The following is a 15094-nucleotide window of genomic DNA, read 5'->3' as shown; positions in this document are numbered from 1 at the left end:
GGCGGTGGTGCATGGCAATCCTCTTACTGCAGTACACCATCAGCCACAAGCAAGAGGGTTGCCATGCGCCACCGCCTCCGGTAGACAACTGTGGTCTGGAGACGATCTTATAATAAGATCAAAACCGGTCATCACATTAAAAATTTATGCGATCAAGACTGCTTCCAGTTTATTTATAATAATTATAGATTGCTGTTTCCTATCATAAGAACTATGTTCTTTAAAATGTTAAATCAGTTTGCTTTTCATTGAAGAGAGAGCATAATAAGTGCCACCAGAGAATTTACAAACAACATAAGCATCTCAATGGACCAGGTTTCAGACATTTCTGTGATCTAACAAAGGCTGTTGATTTAGTGAACCCCTCCTCACTACTTTCCAAACTTAAGAGCTATCAGAGCAAGGATACTCCATTACAGCGTTTCAATTCTTATCTGACAGAAAGGAAACTGACAAACAATGGAACATCCAGGATGGAATGTAATACTATTATGGAAAGAATGGTTGCTACTCACTGAGTTGCAGATAGGCATAACAAAAAGACTTCACAATTTGACAAAGGCCTTGTTGGCCAAAAGCTCATTTTGTAACTGTCTGATTGTTCTATTTGTTGTGTGTATCTGCAACTCAGCATCTCCACTATTGGTGAGTAGCAACTGTCCTTTTTATAATATTGTTAGAAAGGAAACAAACAGTTATTTTAACACCAAATTCAGTTAACTACTGCTCTGAATGGAAAACAATTTCTGAAGAGGTCCCACAAGGTTCAATAATGAGTCCATACATGTCCTTGCCATTTGTCAGTGTTTACCATTCAATATTTATGCTCCTTCAGTCTTTTTCACAGATGACACCTCAGTCATAATGGAAAACGACACTATTGAAAAAAATTCCAGATAATGTACTAAATGTTCTAGGAAAACTTGAACCCTGGTTCCATAAAAATGGACTAAAACTGAACGCCACAAAGACCCAGATAATACAGTTTATCTCTACATCATTGTCAATGATGCCATATAAAAATACCTCATAATAATCAATTGATGACAGAAGTCAGCCATGTGAAATTCTTGAGCATAAAACTTGACGAAAGTCTAAACTGGGTGACACAGATACACTTTTTGACAAAGTAAATACCCTTGCTTTTGTTATGTTTATTTTATCTGTTGCCACTCATGTGGACACTAGAAAGATCATCTATGATGGTTATTTTGAATCATTTATTTGATATGAGATATTTTTCTTGAGAAATTCTACAAACAGCACAGAGCTGTTAATTCTTCAGAAGGAAATCATTAGAAACCCATGCCATGTGCTGACCATAAAAATGAATTATGCTGCCCATCATTTAATCAATTGAAGATACTAACCAATCCTTCATTGCACATTTTTAAAATTTTTATTTTTGCATACAATTAACAATTTAAACTTGGAAAGTACTGTTTTAGCCACAGCCATGGGCACAAGAAGAACTTCAAACTTCTTTCACATAGGTTAAAACTTTATGCTCTGACACCACTGTACATGGGCCTAAAAATATGTAACAAACTACAAGGTAAGAACGTATTAAACATGACCCTGGCTATTTGGAAAGTTAAGCCCATAAAGTTTTATTAGGAAAACGTTACTATACCATTGAAGAATTCATGGAAGACAGTTTGACAACTTGAACAATATAAATATTTAACTATTAATCCATTAACTGTTAATATAATACAAATGTTGTTGTATTTTATGTGGTTTTATTAGAAGCATTTCCGTAACTGTTAATCTACAATGCATAACTTTCTAAAAACATTGTAAAGATATCATTTGTGACTCATTATATTCTTTTGAAACTTGACATGTCTCCTGTACTAATTACCTTAACACTGTTATGTAATGAGACTAATAAATCACATTTCACACATGAGAGAGGAGGTGTCATGAATGGTCTTCCGCAACTCCCATAGGGACCACATCCAGGAGATAGTCATACTTCTTTTGTCCAGCTCTTTTCTGTTGCATTTCCTCAATCTGCTGGCACTATCTGATGAACTACTCATGTTGTGATGTCCTTCAAGAGGTGCTTGATACATGTCTTCTCTACTCCTTTCACTTTGTTAGCTTCTGTCATATTCAGAATCACAATGTGGCATAGGTCCAGAACATTTTGTATTTAAGAATGTGTCATTTCCATATGACATGGGCCATGTTTTTCAATAGTTGTTCTGTTAAGCAGATATTCTGCTGATAGTCACCAAATATTTTCTTCAGTATGACCTCAAATTTGTCCCATATAACAAGCTTCTTTTTACTCTTCTTGAACCACTGCTGAGTTATACCATCCAAGTAAAAGTTCACATCTACTAAACGTGTCACTTCATCGCCTGTTTTATTAGACAAATTGGTCAAATCCTTTGAACCATTTCACTGGGTCCTGACCAGCATCTCCGGAAAACAATGATGGATGCCTGATGTCCATCTGACTTATTGCTGTTTTGGAATCCAATAGTCTCCTGCATATACGGACATAGGGAACACTGCAGTGCTTGTATTCTGATTCCTGTTCATGTAGGCAACATGTTTTTATGTTGTGCAATTGGAGCTGTGGAGATGTAGTTGTTTTGAAGTACCTGGCATCACCACCAAACAATGTCCGATCCAAAAGCAGCATCGTGAGTACAATACAGCACTTAGCACTGAAGGCACATTTATTACCTACACCAGAGTAGACAGAACAGAACTGAACTCATGGGTGGAGTATGCTGTTATTTGTACAAACATCAAATACTCCAGAATATACAAATACTACATAGATACATAGACATGAAATTTTGAAAATCTTCCAGAAATTAAAAATACTAAACAACAAATAACTGTTGGTTGTTAGGTTTTAATTGGTGACACTCAGCATACCAGCCAGTTATGCTAATCCCTACCCCACGTATGCAGCAGACTTTATGGCAATATCAACCATGAGTTTTTTTATTGAAAACTTCAGTAGAATTTGTGGCTTCTGTGGGCCGCTTAGGGGAAATAGTGACACTTTATGTGTATTATGTCAACTGCAAAGTGGAACTAATTTTGTTAGAAAAACAACAGAGTCAATCAAAAACATGTTTTTTGCAGCCAAAGGTTTTTCTTAAAAATATTAATAAATACAATATGTGCATCCAAAAAGACATCTTCCATTGAATCTGGTCTGTTAATTTCTAATTATTTTCTCACCAATTTTACTATTTAGAGACAAATTTACTATTGTATTGCAAAGTGTTATTTGAATTAACCTGCTTCATATTTGAGTAAGTTAGTCTATCATTGCATCATGACTAGTTAGTTTTGGCACTGTGGCCATTCTCAAGTGAGACCTGTGAAATGTACACCAAACTATCTCATACACATATGCAACGAACACTCAACTGGAACATACAAGTTCCCTTCTATGAGATTTTCTGGTTTCCATAGTGGTGGGATTGAATCATAGCTCGCGTTTTAATACCCGAGGATGACTAATGTTGGCTGAAAGCAGTTATTTCATTCGAAATAAAGGTGACTGCCAGACAGTTAAATTATTTCCATATGAAAGTCCACTGTAAGTGTAAACAGAACCTCATTAAAAAACATGACAAGAATGTTGCATTGTATTCCCTTCGTTAATGTATCATTAAAACACACAGTATTGTGGATGGTGTTTTTTCCCCACTTGTTGCATGTTGTTGACATTAACAACTAATGGACTGTACAACCAGTCCTGCCTTGATCAAGATATTTGACATGCACAACAATTCTGAATGCTGTAGTGTACCCATCAGGTACACTAGGAAATATGTATGCAAATGTATCAATCAAGCTGTGTTTCTTAGCGGAAGAAGGTCTTGTGGTTAGTAATGATTACCCAACTCACCACCAAATTGGCCATTATTTCAGAAGCAACGATGACTTCTCTGAATTTCCTGTTCATCATCACAGACAACACACAGTCTATCTCCAGGTTACTTACCCTGAGAGGTTAACGCGAGAACCTTAATGAATGCAAAATGCAAGAAAAATGCGAAAAATCTATGAAAAGCATGCTGTCCAAGTGCAATTAAGATAATTTTGTAAAACCACTGTTGCATCAAGAACTGCCTCATTATTAAGGCTGAGACACCAGAAATAAGAAGAACAAGGATCATATTTCATGGTACCTCCTCACATTAAATAATCTGTTGTTTGGGCCATGCATACAACATTCATATGGCCAACTTAGAATGTTACTGTGTCTGCCCGCTTCTCCACATGTAGTTCTAGATAACTTCAAAACTTTGACAAGTACACATATAAAAGTTAAAGCAAGGAGAGTGAAGCTCAGAAGCCATTCGAATATGGGATATACCAGGAAAAAATATACTAGTGGCTATGAGGACTAACTCAGCTTCTTGCTTAGAGCATCCATTCACTGTTTCAATAATATTTGTTGACTGTTCAATATTTTAGTTTCTTGCAAGATCTTCAAAAGTGACTTCATAACACTGGAAAGAGCTGAAGGTCTCATGTTGTTCTACATTTTGATACAAGACAAATTTACCACATCTTATTACATGTGTTCTTTAAGATACTAGTAACAGACATTATGGGAAATTTATTCATTTTGTTAGATGGTGATTCCTGTTAATCATTTTCAACTTATTCAACATGGTATACAATCAGATCAAATCACTGCCTGTTTAAAGAAGTTGGTTTTGTGGAATTTCTTGAGAATTCATATCTGATGCAATATATGTGACATGACCTCCAGAATGACTGCAGTGCTGACAAGTTATCAGCAAATTCACTGGATGCTGGTACGGAATTATCACTCCAGGGGAAATGCAAGTTATTTCTATTTGATGTAGCAAATATGGCTGTGTATTTGGATGATCTGATCGGATGTTCTGAAATATGGCAGAGAATCACCTCTCTGCAAATTGGCTGTGGAAGTGAACGATACTTTTCCACAAGAGACACAATTACTTCCCTTAACAGTGAAGTTATTGTGCTCCAAACCTACAACATCCTAATAGCCCAACGTTAATGTTCTCCAAGAAAAGCAAGCACTGTATTATCAGGCTGAGTGTCCTAAAACCTCAGCATATATGGAATCAACCTCCCAACTACGTGTGAAATAGAAAGTTCCAGTAATACTTCTGCAGAACTTTGTTTAATGGAACAAGGCTTTCCATTAAAAATTAACCATAAGGCAACTGTAGCTAAAGCCATCACTTTAACTTATTATGCTTAAAAAATAAATAAAAAATTGGGTGTGGAGGGGGGAGGGGGGGGTGCTTGCTTGTCAATTTCTTACCTTGCCAATACGCAGGAGAAGCTTCTTTCAAAAGTAACCAAGTCTCAGAGAGTGACACTCCTCAAGTGGTTGGCCACCAATACAAAGAAAGGTCTCTCACATAAGAAAATGTACCTGGCTTGCTTTTTAATGTCAAATAGAATGAACATTGAGTACATTGTCTACAAAAGATGGCTCTAAATACTATGTAAAGCACAATTTTGTAAATAGTTTTTAATTACATTAGTAACTTACAGACACCTAAAAAAACATGAGCATGATGTATGATTACCTCCTTGTTGTATTTCTTGGTTAAGTGCCATGCAAATTATTTTTCAAATTATCTAAATAATAGGTTACCATCTGGTTATTCTTATAAAGACATACTAAGCAAATCCAAGTTATGTTTATTCCTCACAGCTGCCTCCACTATAGGATGAGGAATTACTTTGACTTCTTGGTTTATTTGTATTCCACCCAGGGGTTTTACTGTTGAGTAAAGTTTGATGAAAATGATTCTTTTAACAGAATGTTAGAGGATTTAAGCTGATCTGGTAACTGCCACTATGCTTGCTTCACTTCCTGTATTATTTTGCTTCCCTTGCTTGGAAAAAGCTTTCTAAATTGTTAAGCCAATATTTCCTGAAGTTCTCCTTAGCAAAGGACACATCTGTCTTATCCATTTCATTGTCAGAAGGTACTCTAGTTTACTTAAACTGGCACAAGCTATAGTTTCATGCTGCTTTTATAATACTTAATAAATATCTTGGGTGTCCAGCCTTGTCAGAGTGTTTGAACTTTAGAGACTTAATGCAGGTGGAAATCTGAGAAGATTTTATTCAGTCACACTGCCAATAGAATGCGCATTCTATTTTTATAATTTTTGTGAGAGCTTTCCTTGGGTTCCTTACCAATCACAAATCAGCTTTGTTACTCTTGTAAGAAGAACTCTAGTACCTTGTTTTCATGAACACATTTCTAATGGGACTGGGGTCTATCAAAATGATGCCTTTGTATAAAATCAGAAATTTGAGAAGGCTACCTTTACAACTCTGTAAATTTTCTCAAGAATGATATATATTATTTAAAATAATGAATCAAGATTTAATTTTTCATGCTTCTCAGTTTTTTCTGCATATGTTTTGATTTTACTGAATTTTTCTTTCATATCTATCCATTTGAAAAATTACTGTTGAGGAGATTTTACAGACTCTGATAACATTTACTAGTGTTGGTTACCTATGATAATGTACACCTTTTTAGACCATAAAGGCATAAGTGCATGAAATTAAATTCCTGGGTTTTCTTTGATATCCGTATCCATCTAAGTATAAATTAATTGTGTGTCATAGATCACTATTTCTTCACTCATTGGTATTAGTTTGTACATGACAGTCTCTAATGCAGTTCCTCTTAGACTGGGCAGTGGGAACATGTCTCTAAGAAAGTACTCTTCATCAGTAGGTATATTCTCCTTTTCCTATATCACACTTGTCTATAACTTTTGGTTTCTTTCTAATGATAAATATAGTTCTCCATTGTTTAATAATTCTTCACGTATTTGCTCCCCATGTGTGTTTGTTGTTCTTCAAATTCCTAATATTTTCATACTTTTTACAGAATATGGTCCTTTAACTGAGTATCAAATATGGTAATCCATATAAATTTAAAGAGAATGGTAAATGCTAGCTGTTACACAACTCTCAAAATGAATTGTCCTGTATCTCATTAATGTTGTCCTTCCTTGTAGGCATATTAATTTTCCAGTCTTTCTCAAATTACTTTGCTACACTGAATTTCTTGCTAAGACACTAGTTCTTTGACTCAACAGCATCATTTTATGAAAGATAAAATTTTCTTCGAGCATTAAGTGTGCACAACATTCTGTTCCACCTTTCTTCATATTTTCTTTATTTCTTCCTGTTAATTATCATTATATGATATACATTTTATTAGTTTTTTTTCTAGTCCTAGTCAGACATTTTTTCTTACCACTGGTAAACTTCCTATCAAAAATGTTGACATGGCAGCATATTTCTATTGTGATGATCAAAAGAAAGCAGATTCACCATATGATACAGGGAAACACACTATTTATATAACCAGACAATGAAATTTTTGCTTTGAGTAATATGTTTCATAAAGAAAAACATATACCTTTTCTTGCCTCTTCTTCCCACTGTTTTGTTATGAGCAAATATCTAGGTGATTCTGGACAGACTGGTAGCAAAATTAACTGTAGGACAGCAGGGCAGACTGCAAGACCTGTAAAAAAAATTCACTGAGTGTTTAATTATTTGTCTGTTCATATAGAAAACACACACACACACACACACACACACACACACACACACACACACACACACACACACAAAGAAAGAAAAAAAGCACATACATGCAAATTTGAGATGAGGGTGGGGGGGAAGAGAGCAGAACCGAGACTGTTTTGATGCACTTAACTGTTTTGGTTGTCTGCTAGCTGTCTTCATTTCAGCATAACTATTGCATCTCACATTATCAACGATCTATATAATGTCAAGCCCGCCCCTGCAACCTTTTCCTTTCTCCATCCATAGTTTTCAGCAATGACACATCGTAAAATGAAATCATACTTACTATATTTCCTTTCCACTGTTTTCTTAATCATTGACTCACTACAGGACATTGATCAATATACGGTATTGCAGTACATGTGTTATTCTGATTATGATTAAAGCTCCTTTGGCACAGCCATTACGAAACATATCAAATTAATTTGCAATTGTGAATAAGGACTACCCTCAGCTGTAGAATGGAATGACAATGATGAAGATTTGTGCCAGATCAGGACTCGAACCCAGATTGCCTGCTTATCATGAGCAATCCCATCATCATTTGGCTATCCGTGCATGACTAACGGTGAGACCCAAACTTCCATATCCATAAATGTCCAAAGGAACTTCGCATCATAATCAGAACAACACAGGCACTGCAAAATCAAATTTATTTGCCGATCCCGGGTAAGCGACTTTCAAGTACAACGTCTGACCTGTATGGGAATATACATAATGGATGTACGAGTTCAGGTTGTAGATGCACGGCTGATGACATATGGAAGTTTGGGTCTGGCCATGAGTCATGCACGGATAGCAAAATGGTAAGGCAAATGCTTGCAATAAGTGGGAAACCCAGGTTCAAGTCCCAATCTGCCCCAAATTTTCACTGTCATCATTCCATTCTACAACTAATAGTAGTCCTTATTCGCAACTGCAAATTAGATTAATCACTATGTCTGCCAATCTTCAATAGTCCCCTGTAATACCACATTTTCATGGCTTATGATCATTTCAGCTGCACCTTACTCCATTATTCATACTTCTCACCTACACAAAGCTGTGAACAAACATTACAAATCATTAACTTTTTCCATTTGAATGTTAGTGTTTGTTTCTTCTTATAGAAGATTCTTTTGTCTTTTGTAAGCCTTACCACAATGTGTTTCTTGTATCTTTAACTGTATTCTCTAGTTTTTAGATATCAAAATTCATCCACTTCTTCAAGCATCTTGTGCCCAAGTTCTACATCTATCATCCTGAATTTCCACACCATTACCTCAGTTTTCTTTTTCTTTATCACATATTACAACTGTCAGCTAGAGACATTTCCATGTCATTCAGCAAATGACTCAATTCTAATTCACTTTCAGCAAGCAATAATATGTCATAAAGGAACCATATGCTGTTTGTTTTCTGTCCTTGACAAATTACTGCATGTTGAGATAGTCTGTTACTCCATTCATTGGGGAATATACAAATTAAACATCATTGATGACAATGTAACAACGAATACAATCAATTTTTGATAAAATAATTTAACTGGATAGATAAAAAAATCTACTCACCAAGTGGCGGCAGGACACATACATAAAAGAGGGTTGTAATTAGGCAAGCTTTTGGAGCCAGTGGCTCCTTCTCCAGGCAGAAGGGTTGAAGGGGAAGAAAGAGGGGTAAAGGAAAAGGACTGGAGACATTTAGGGAAAGAGGTAGATTTCGGGAAAGTCACCCAGAACCGCAGGTCAGGGGAGATTTACCAGATGGGATGAGAAGGAAAGACTGATTGCTGAGGACTGCATCAGATGAGATTTGAAAATCTGAGAGTGTAAAGGTGGAAGACAGGGTACTATGCAACAGAGACTACTGCTTAAACATAACACATGAGTTAATAAGAGTGTATGTAACACAATGAAACATTCAGAAAACTAAAACAGAGTGAAGAAAAGAGTAGTTACTCTGAAGAAATGCTGAGACAGAAGAAATCAATTTAAATTGAGGCCAGGTGGATGGCAGGAACCAAGCACATGTTGTAGTGCTAGTTCCCACCTGTAGAGTTCTGAGAAACTTATGTCTGTGGGAAGAATCCAGATGGTGCATGTGGTGAAATAGGCATCTGTCTGCAACAGGATATTGCATGTTGCTAGTATACACCCTCTGCCTACACCCATTCATCCTAATTGACAATTTGGTGGTAGTCATGCTGACATGAAGGACGGTACAGTGTTTATGTAACAGATAGTATAGGATGTGTTGTTTCACAAGTGGCTCTCTTTGATAGTATGTCTTTAACCAGTTACAGAGCTGCTATAGGCGGTTGTAGGAAGGCACATAGGGCAAGTCTTGCAACAGGGACGGTCACAGGGATCAGTATCAATCCTGGTACTGCTGATCTCTCAAAAAAACAACTTCTGAGCACATCACAGGCAAATCAGTATTCTCATGGTCTGGAATGTATTAATTAGCTACTTCAACAGAGCCATGACTTCCTAAAATTATGCCCTGAAACGAGATCCATTCTGTCTAAAATCTTGTCCACCACACCTAGAAAGCTTTTCGTCATCCTCCCAATCTCTGCAATATTCTTGTCAGACCTTACGCTCCTCCTGCACCCATCTCCCTATCTTATGGCTCCTACCCCTGTGACCATCCCCACTGCAGGACTTGTCCTATGCACCCTCCTACCTCCATCTACAGCAGCTCCGTAACTGGCAGAACATATACCATCAAAGAGACAGCCATCTGTGAGAAGACACGTCATATACCAGCTGTTATGTAAACACTGTTTGTCCTTTTACATCAGCATGACTACCACCAAATTATCAATTAGGATGAATGGGCATACACAGAGGGTGTAAAGTGGCATCACACAATACCCTGTTGCAGAGTGTGCTCTACAATGTGACAATTGTGACTTCAGTGCCTGTTTCTTCACACACACCACCTGGATCCTTCCTCCAGACACCAGTTTCTCAAAACTCCACAGGTGGGAACTAGAACCACAACATGTCCTTGGTTCTCACCACCCACCTGGATTTAATTTATGTTAATTTCTTCCATCTCAGCATTTCTTCACAGTAGCTACTCTTTTCTTCGCTTCATTTTAGCTTTCTAGATCTTTCATTGTGTTACCCGTCTATTTTTGTGGCCCATCTCCCACCTCTGTTACGTACAATGCAGTTAGCTTTTCACTTTTATTGACTCATGTATGATGTTTGATCAGTAATCTCTGTCTTGCATATTACCTTGTCTTCCACCTTTAAGCTCTCTGGTTTTCAAATCTTGTCCAATGCAGTCCCCAACAATGACTCTTTTCTTCTCATCCCATGTGGTAAGTCTCCCCTAACCCAAGGTTCTGGGTGACTTTCCTGAAATCTACCCCTTTTCTTAGACCTCTTCAGTCCTTTTCCTTCACCCCTCCTGCTTCCCCTTCAACCTTTCTGCCCAAATAAGGAGCCAATGGCTGCAAAAGCTTGCCCAATTACAACCCTCTTATGTGTGTGTTGTGCTGTCACTTGGTGAGTAGAGTTTTTACTGATGACAATGTCTATCACTGACTTACACTTCTCCTAACTCTGGCTTCTTGTATCATTCTGTTCACACTTAGGACTGGTCTGGCTTCATAAAAATAAAATTATTATCCTTTTATACTTAAAACTAATTCCACACTGTCTGAAAATTAAATTACTTTTCTATAAATAACTAAGATTTTATCAGCATACAGGGCAGCCAAATGGCAGGGAATTTGGAATTCACACAGTCTAAACAACAATTAAAGTCTTATTTAACTGATATTTGTGAAAGCTGACTGGTCAATCATCTCTGAACCCATCTCTGTATGTGGTTCAGTTCGCAACAGTTCTACAATGGCAACAGTTTCCCATAGCTGGAGTGTCATTCCAATAAGTTCTACTGTATGTTTCAAGACTTGCTAAATAGCACTGAGCTGCTTAGTAAGTCATGGAAAGTATATTGGGAAGAAAGATTAGAAGCTGTGGGAGGGGAAGTGTTCATTGCAGTTGACAAATATTCTCTCTATTGAGGTCAAATTTGATTGGGACAGTGAAATTATCTAGTGGCGTATAGTAGGTCTGGATGAAATAAAGTTAATTGTTGGATGTTTTTACCAGGCCACTGATTCTGTTGTGACAGTTTTAGTAATTCAAAGGAAGTTTACGGCCAGTAGTGTGGAAATATTAGTTAGAGATCCCCACACATACTGAGTACAGACTGGAATATCTATGGATTCACTGCAAAGGTACAGGCAGACAGTCTTGTAAATTACTTTTGAATACATTTTCTGAAAACTGTCTTGAGCAACCAATTTAACAATCCACATGTGACAGAAATATTTTAGACCTTGTAGGTGCAAATAGGTCTGACCTTATTGACAGCATCTGAATAGAGACATGGTTTGGTGATCAGATATTATAACACGTATGGTTACTAAAGTTAGTAACTCATTGAAGAAGGCTAGAAACAGGAGGTAAGTAATTTTTAGTGCCCCACTTAGACAATAAACTGACATCACTTTGCCCCAGCATGATGGTCGTACAGGGTGTCTACAGATTTTCACAGGATCAAATTCAAGACCTTTTCATTACATCTCTAAAATGTGTGTGGTACAATGACAACACACTTTTTTTGTGAACCTGAAAGCTAGTTGAAATGAACACTGAATGAAAAAATTCTCATATCACAAACTGCATGTCAGCATGAATAATGTAACTATGTATGGCTTGCTGTGTACCATTCATCAAATGCTATGGAAACATTAAACTCTCACACAGGATGTGGTATGCTATTTTCAGATATATTTATCATCACATCAAATAAAATACAAATTGTTTTAACATAGTAATGTAGTGAAATATTACAATTTTCCTTAACACATTATAACAATTTTAAAGGTACAAAATTTGTGTCAAATGTTAAACTTCACAATGAAAGATTCAGTGTTTAAGTTTCTTAGATAAACTTGGAATTTCAACATTCAACATCAAAACTTCAGGTTTTTCTTTTGTCTTTTCTATAGTCATTCTTTCTTTTTGGGGTTCTTATTTATTGAACTGTTCTTCTTTTAATATTGGCCACTTAATTTTCATCAGATTCCTTTTTTTTTTTTAAGGCTACTATTCTTATTGATGGCACATCACTGGTTTTGTAATGTCCATATTCAGTTGTTTCTCACTTTTAAGTAAACTACCTAACAACTGTATTGCATTATAAACACTTATTTCTGGAACAATTTTCTTTTCTTTTAACAAGCAACTCCTCGAGTGTGGCGATTATGATTATGGCATTCGATATCCCGCATACTGTCCACCATGCTACCACGATATTGACTGCTAATTGCAACAGGGGACAGGACTGGAGGTATCCAATAGTGAGCACAGCATGAAGCTACAGAGCATAGTTGAATTGCTTAGTCAACACATAACTCACGAAAGTGCTACAGTGCTAGTGGTTTTGATACAAAGACCAGTAATGCTAATGATAAACAAAGCAAAAATTGCATCATATCTGTAATAACAGTTACCAAACTTGAAATTTCATCAGAAAGAAACTCAAAGAAATTTGCAGAGTGAGAAAGAAGTGGCAGGTGGAATTTTGGTGTTCCTGCGAAATGAGTCAATGAAATGTATGGTGTCATATGTTTGACTGTGCAGACAATGTACATCAGTAGTACAATGATGACGAAACATGCTTAACAAGTGAGGGTGTATTGAAACAGCTGTCAAGCCAAGTGGTTCATCATCCTTGTCAGACAGGGAACCACAAATCCCATCTCCAGTGTAACACAGAAAAGGACTATCGTCACCCAAGAAGCAGGTACTGAACATAATTATGTACGTGGAAGATCATCTATCATAGTAAAAAAAATTATGAACAGATTTCAAGTCTGCAGCAATATGACTGTAGTGTGTTCGGGCATGACCACAAGTGCCGGAAGAAAGATGAAGAACACAAGAGAAAAGGAGAAGGAGAAGGAGAAGGCAGTGAGACGATGTTAGCCAATGGTGCGCCAATTAAGACCACACCATGACAGGAGCAGCCTCTACAAGGAGTGAGTATATGCGCCACTCCTGCCAGCCTCGGCCAGACAGTAATAAGACAGTATAAGCACCATTGTAGATCAGCACTCACAGAACAGTTATTAGTGATCTGTACCATTGCTTCTTTGGACATTGTGTATAGCAAAGAACATTACTATTTGCATGTTACCCATTGCTTGCAACACTTGTTGTAAATTCAAAAGTTAAGTATTCTCAATTTTCTTATTTACAATAAAAACTATTAATGTGATTTGCTTGAATTGTTGTATAGCATTCCAAGAATGCTGCAGCCTTTAGGCATCTAATACGAGATGAGTGGGTAGGACCCCACATAGTGCATAAGAAAAACTACAGATATTCAAGGGAGGATAAGGCACACTTGTTACAAAAACTGGTATATACATATTTCAAGGATGCTTAATACAATTTGCAGTACATGCAAGATAGTGACCTACTATGTTACGCACATCAAATTGCATGTGACAGACATCACAGTGATTGCAAGGGAATGTGTGGAAGGATGCACAATTTCAAAAAAGTGCTACAGCACTGGAAGACATATGACAACAAAATTTCAAACAATATGTCAACTTGATGATGCACTGCAAAATATTGAATCAGCCCAAAAATTTGTGCATGAGATACACAAACTTAACCCATCGTTCAGTAAGGAATTTCTTTTCAACTCTGACCAATCATGATTTGAGGAGGAAATGCTTATAAGGAAACCATGGAAACTAGAGGTACCAAGAGAGTTGTACAAAGATCAACTAACTCGTGAGAGTCTTTGTGGTCACTGCAGCATACCATTTTTCATTTGGTATTCATGGTTCAAGTTAATAGTTTGTTTTGATCATTTCTTGAATGTCAACGATGTCGATTTTGCAAAGTGTAATAATACACACATCTCAAAGAAGGCTTATCTCTGCACCTCCTAAACACCCATTTTCTGTTTTCCTCCTGGCACATGGCGAGACATTAACAGCTAATATTATTCCTCTAATAATTGTCAACACAACTCTTTCAAATGAGCTTTACTAAAGACTGAACTTGACTCCAGGGGTTCCTTGCAACATAAATTACTTTGTTAACAGAAAAACTTCTTTCAACTCAGCATTTCCATGAAATATGCTTCTGCATGACCATGATGGGGTCATAGATAGATAGATAGATAGATAGATAGATAGAGAGAGAGAGAGAGAGAGAGAGAGAGAGAGAGAGAGAGAGAGAGAATAGTAAAGGACATAGTAAAGTACAATTCTTTGTATGTTTAAAAAAAGTAGCAATTATCATCTAAATGATGATCATGTGGCCATAGTTTTCACCGATTTTTTAAAGTGTATTATAATTACTGTAAAACTGACTCTCTCCACATCATAGTGAGAGGTTGTAATTTGGTGCCATGGGACACAAAAATAGCTAAACTGATCAGTGGGGATTGAATC

General features: G+C 36.7%; 1 protein-coding gene across 9 annotated transcripts in view; it reads right to left on the bottom strand.

Annotated features, from left to right (window-relative positions):
• Positions 1-15094, bottom strand: part of LOC126188976 (glucose transporter type 1) — a 1320264-nt gene that overhangs the window by 202907 nt on the left and 1102263 nt on the right. For all 9 annotated transcript variants that reach the window (XM_049930753.1, XM_049930752.1, XM_049930756.1 and 6 more), the window contains one exon: positions 7442-7549. In XM_049930753.1, coding sequence (XP_049786710.1) covers positions 7442-7549 — 108 coding nt within the window. The remainder of the gene's footprint in view (positions 1-7441; positions 7550-15094) is intronic.

Source organism: Schistocerca cancellata, chromosome 5 (assembly GCF_023864275.1).
Source record: "Schistocerca cancellata isolate TAMUIC-IGC-003103 chromosome 5, iqSchCanc2.1, whole genome shotgun sequence".
In the NCBI taxonomy this organism is placed as follows: domain Eukaryota; kingdom Metazoa; phylum Arthropoda; class Insecta; order Orthoptera; family Acrididae; genus Schistocerca; species Schistocerca cancellata.
The sequence above is the reverse complement of the archived record's forward strand: the minus strand, read 5'-3'. Positions and strand labels throughout refer to the sequence as shown.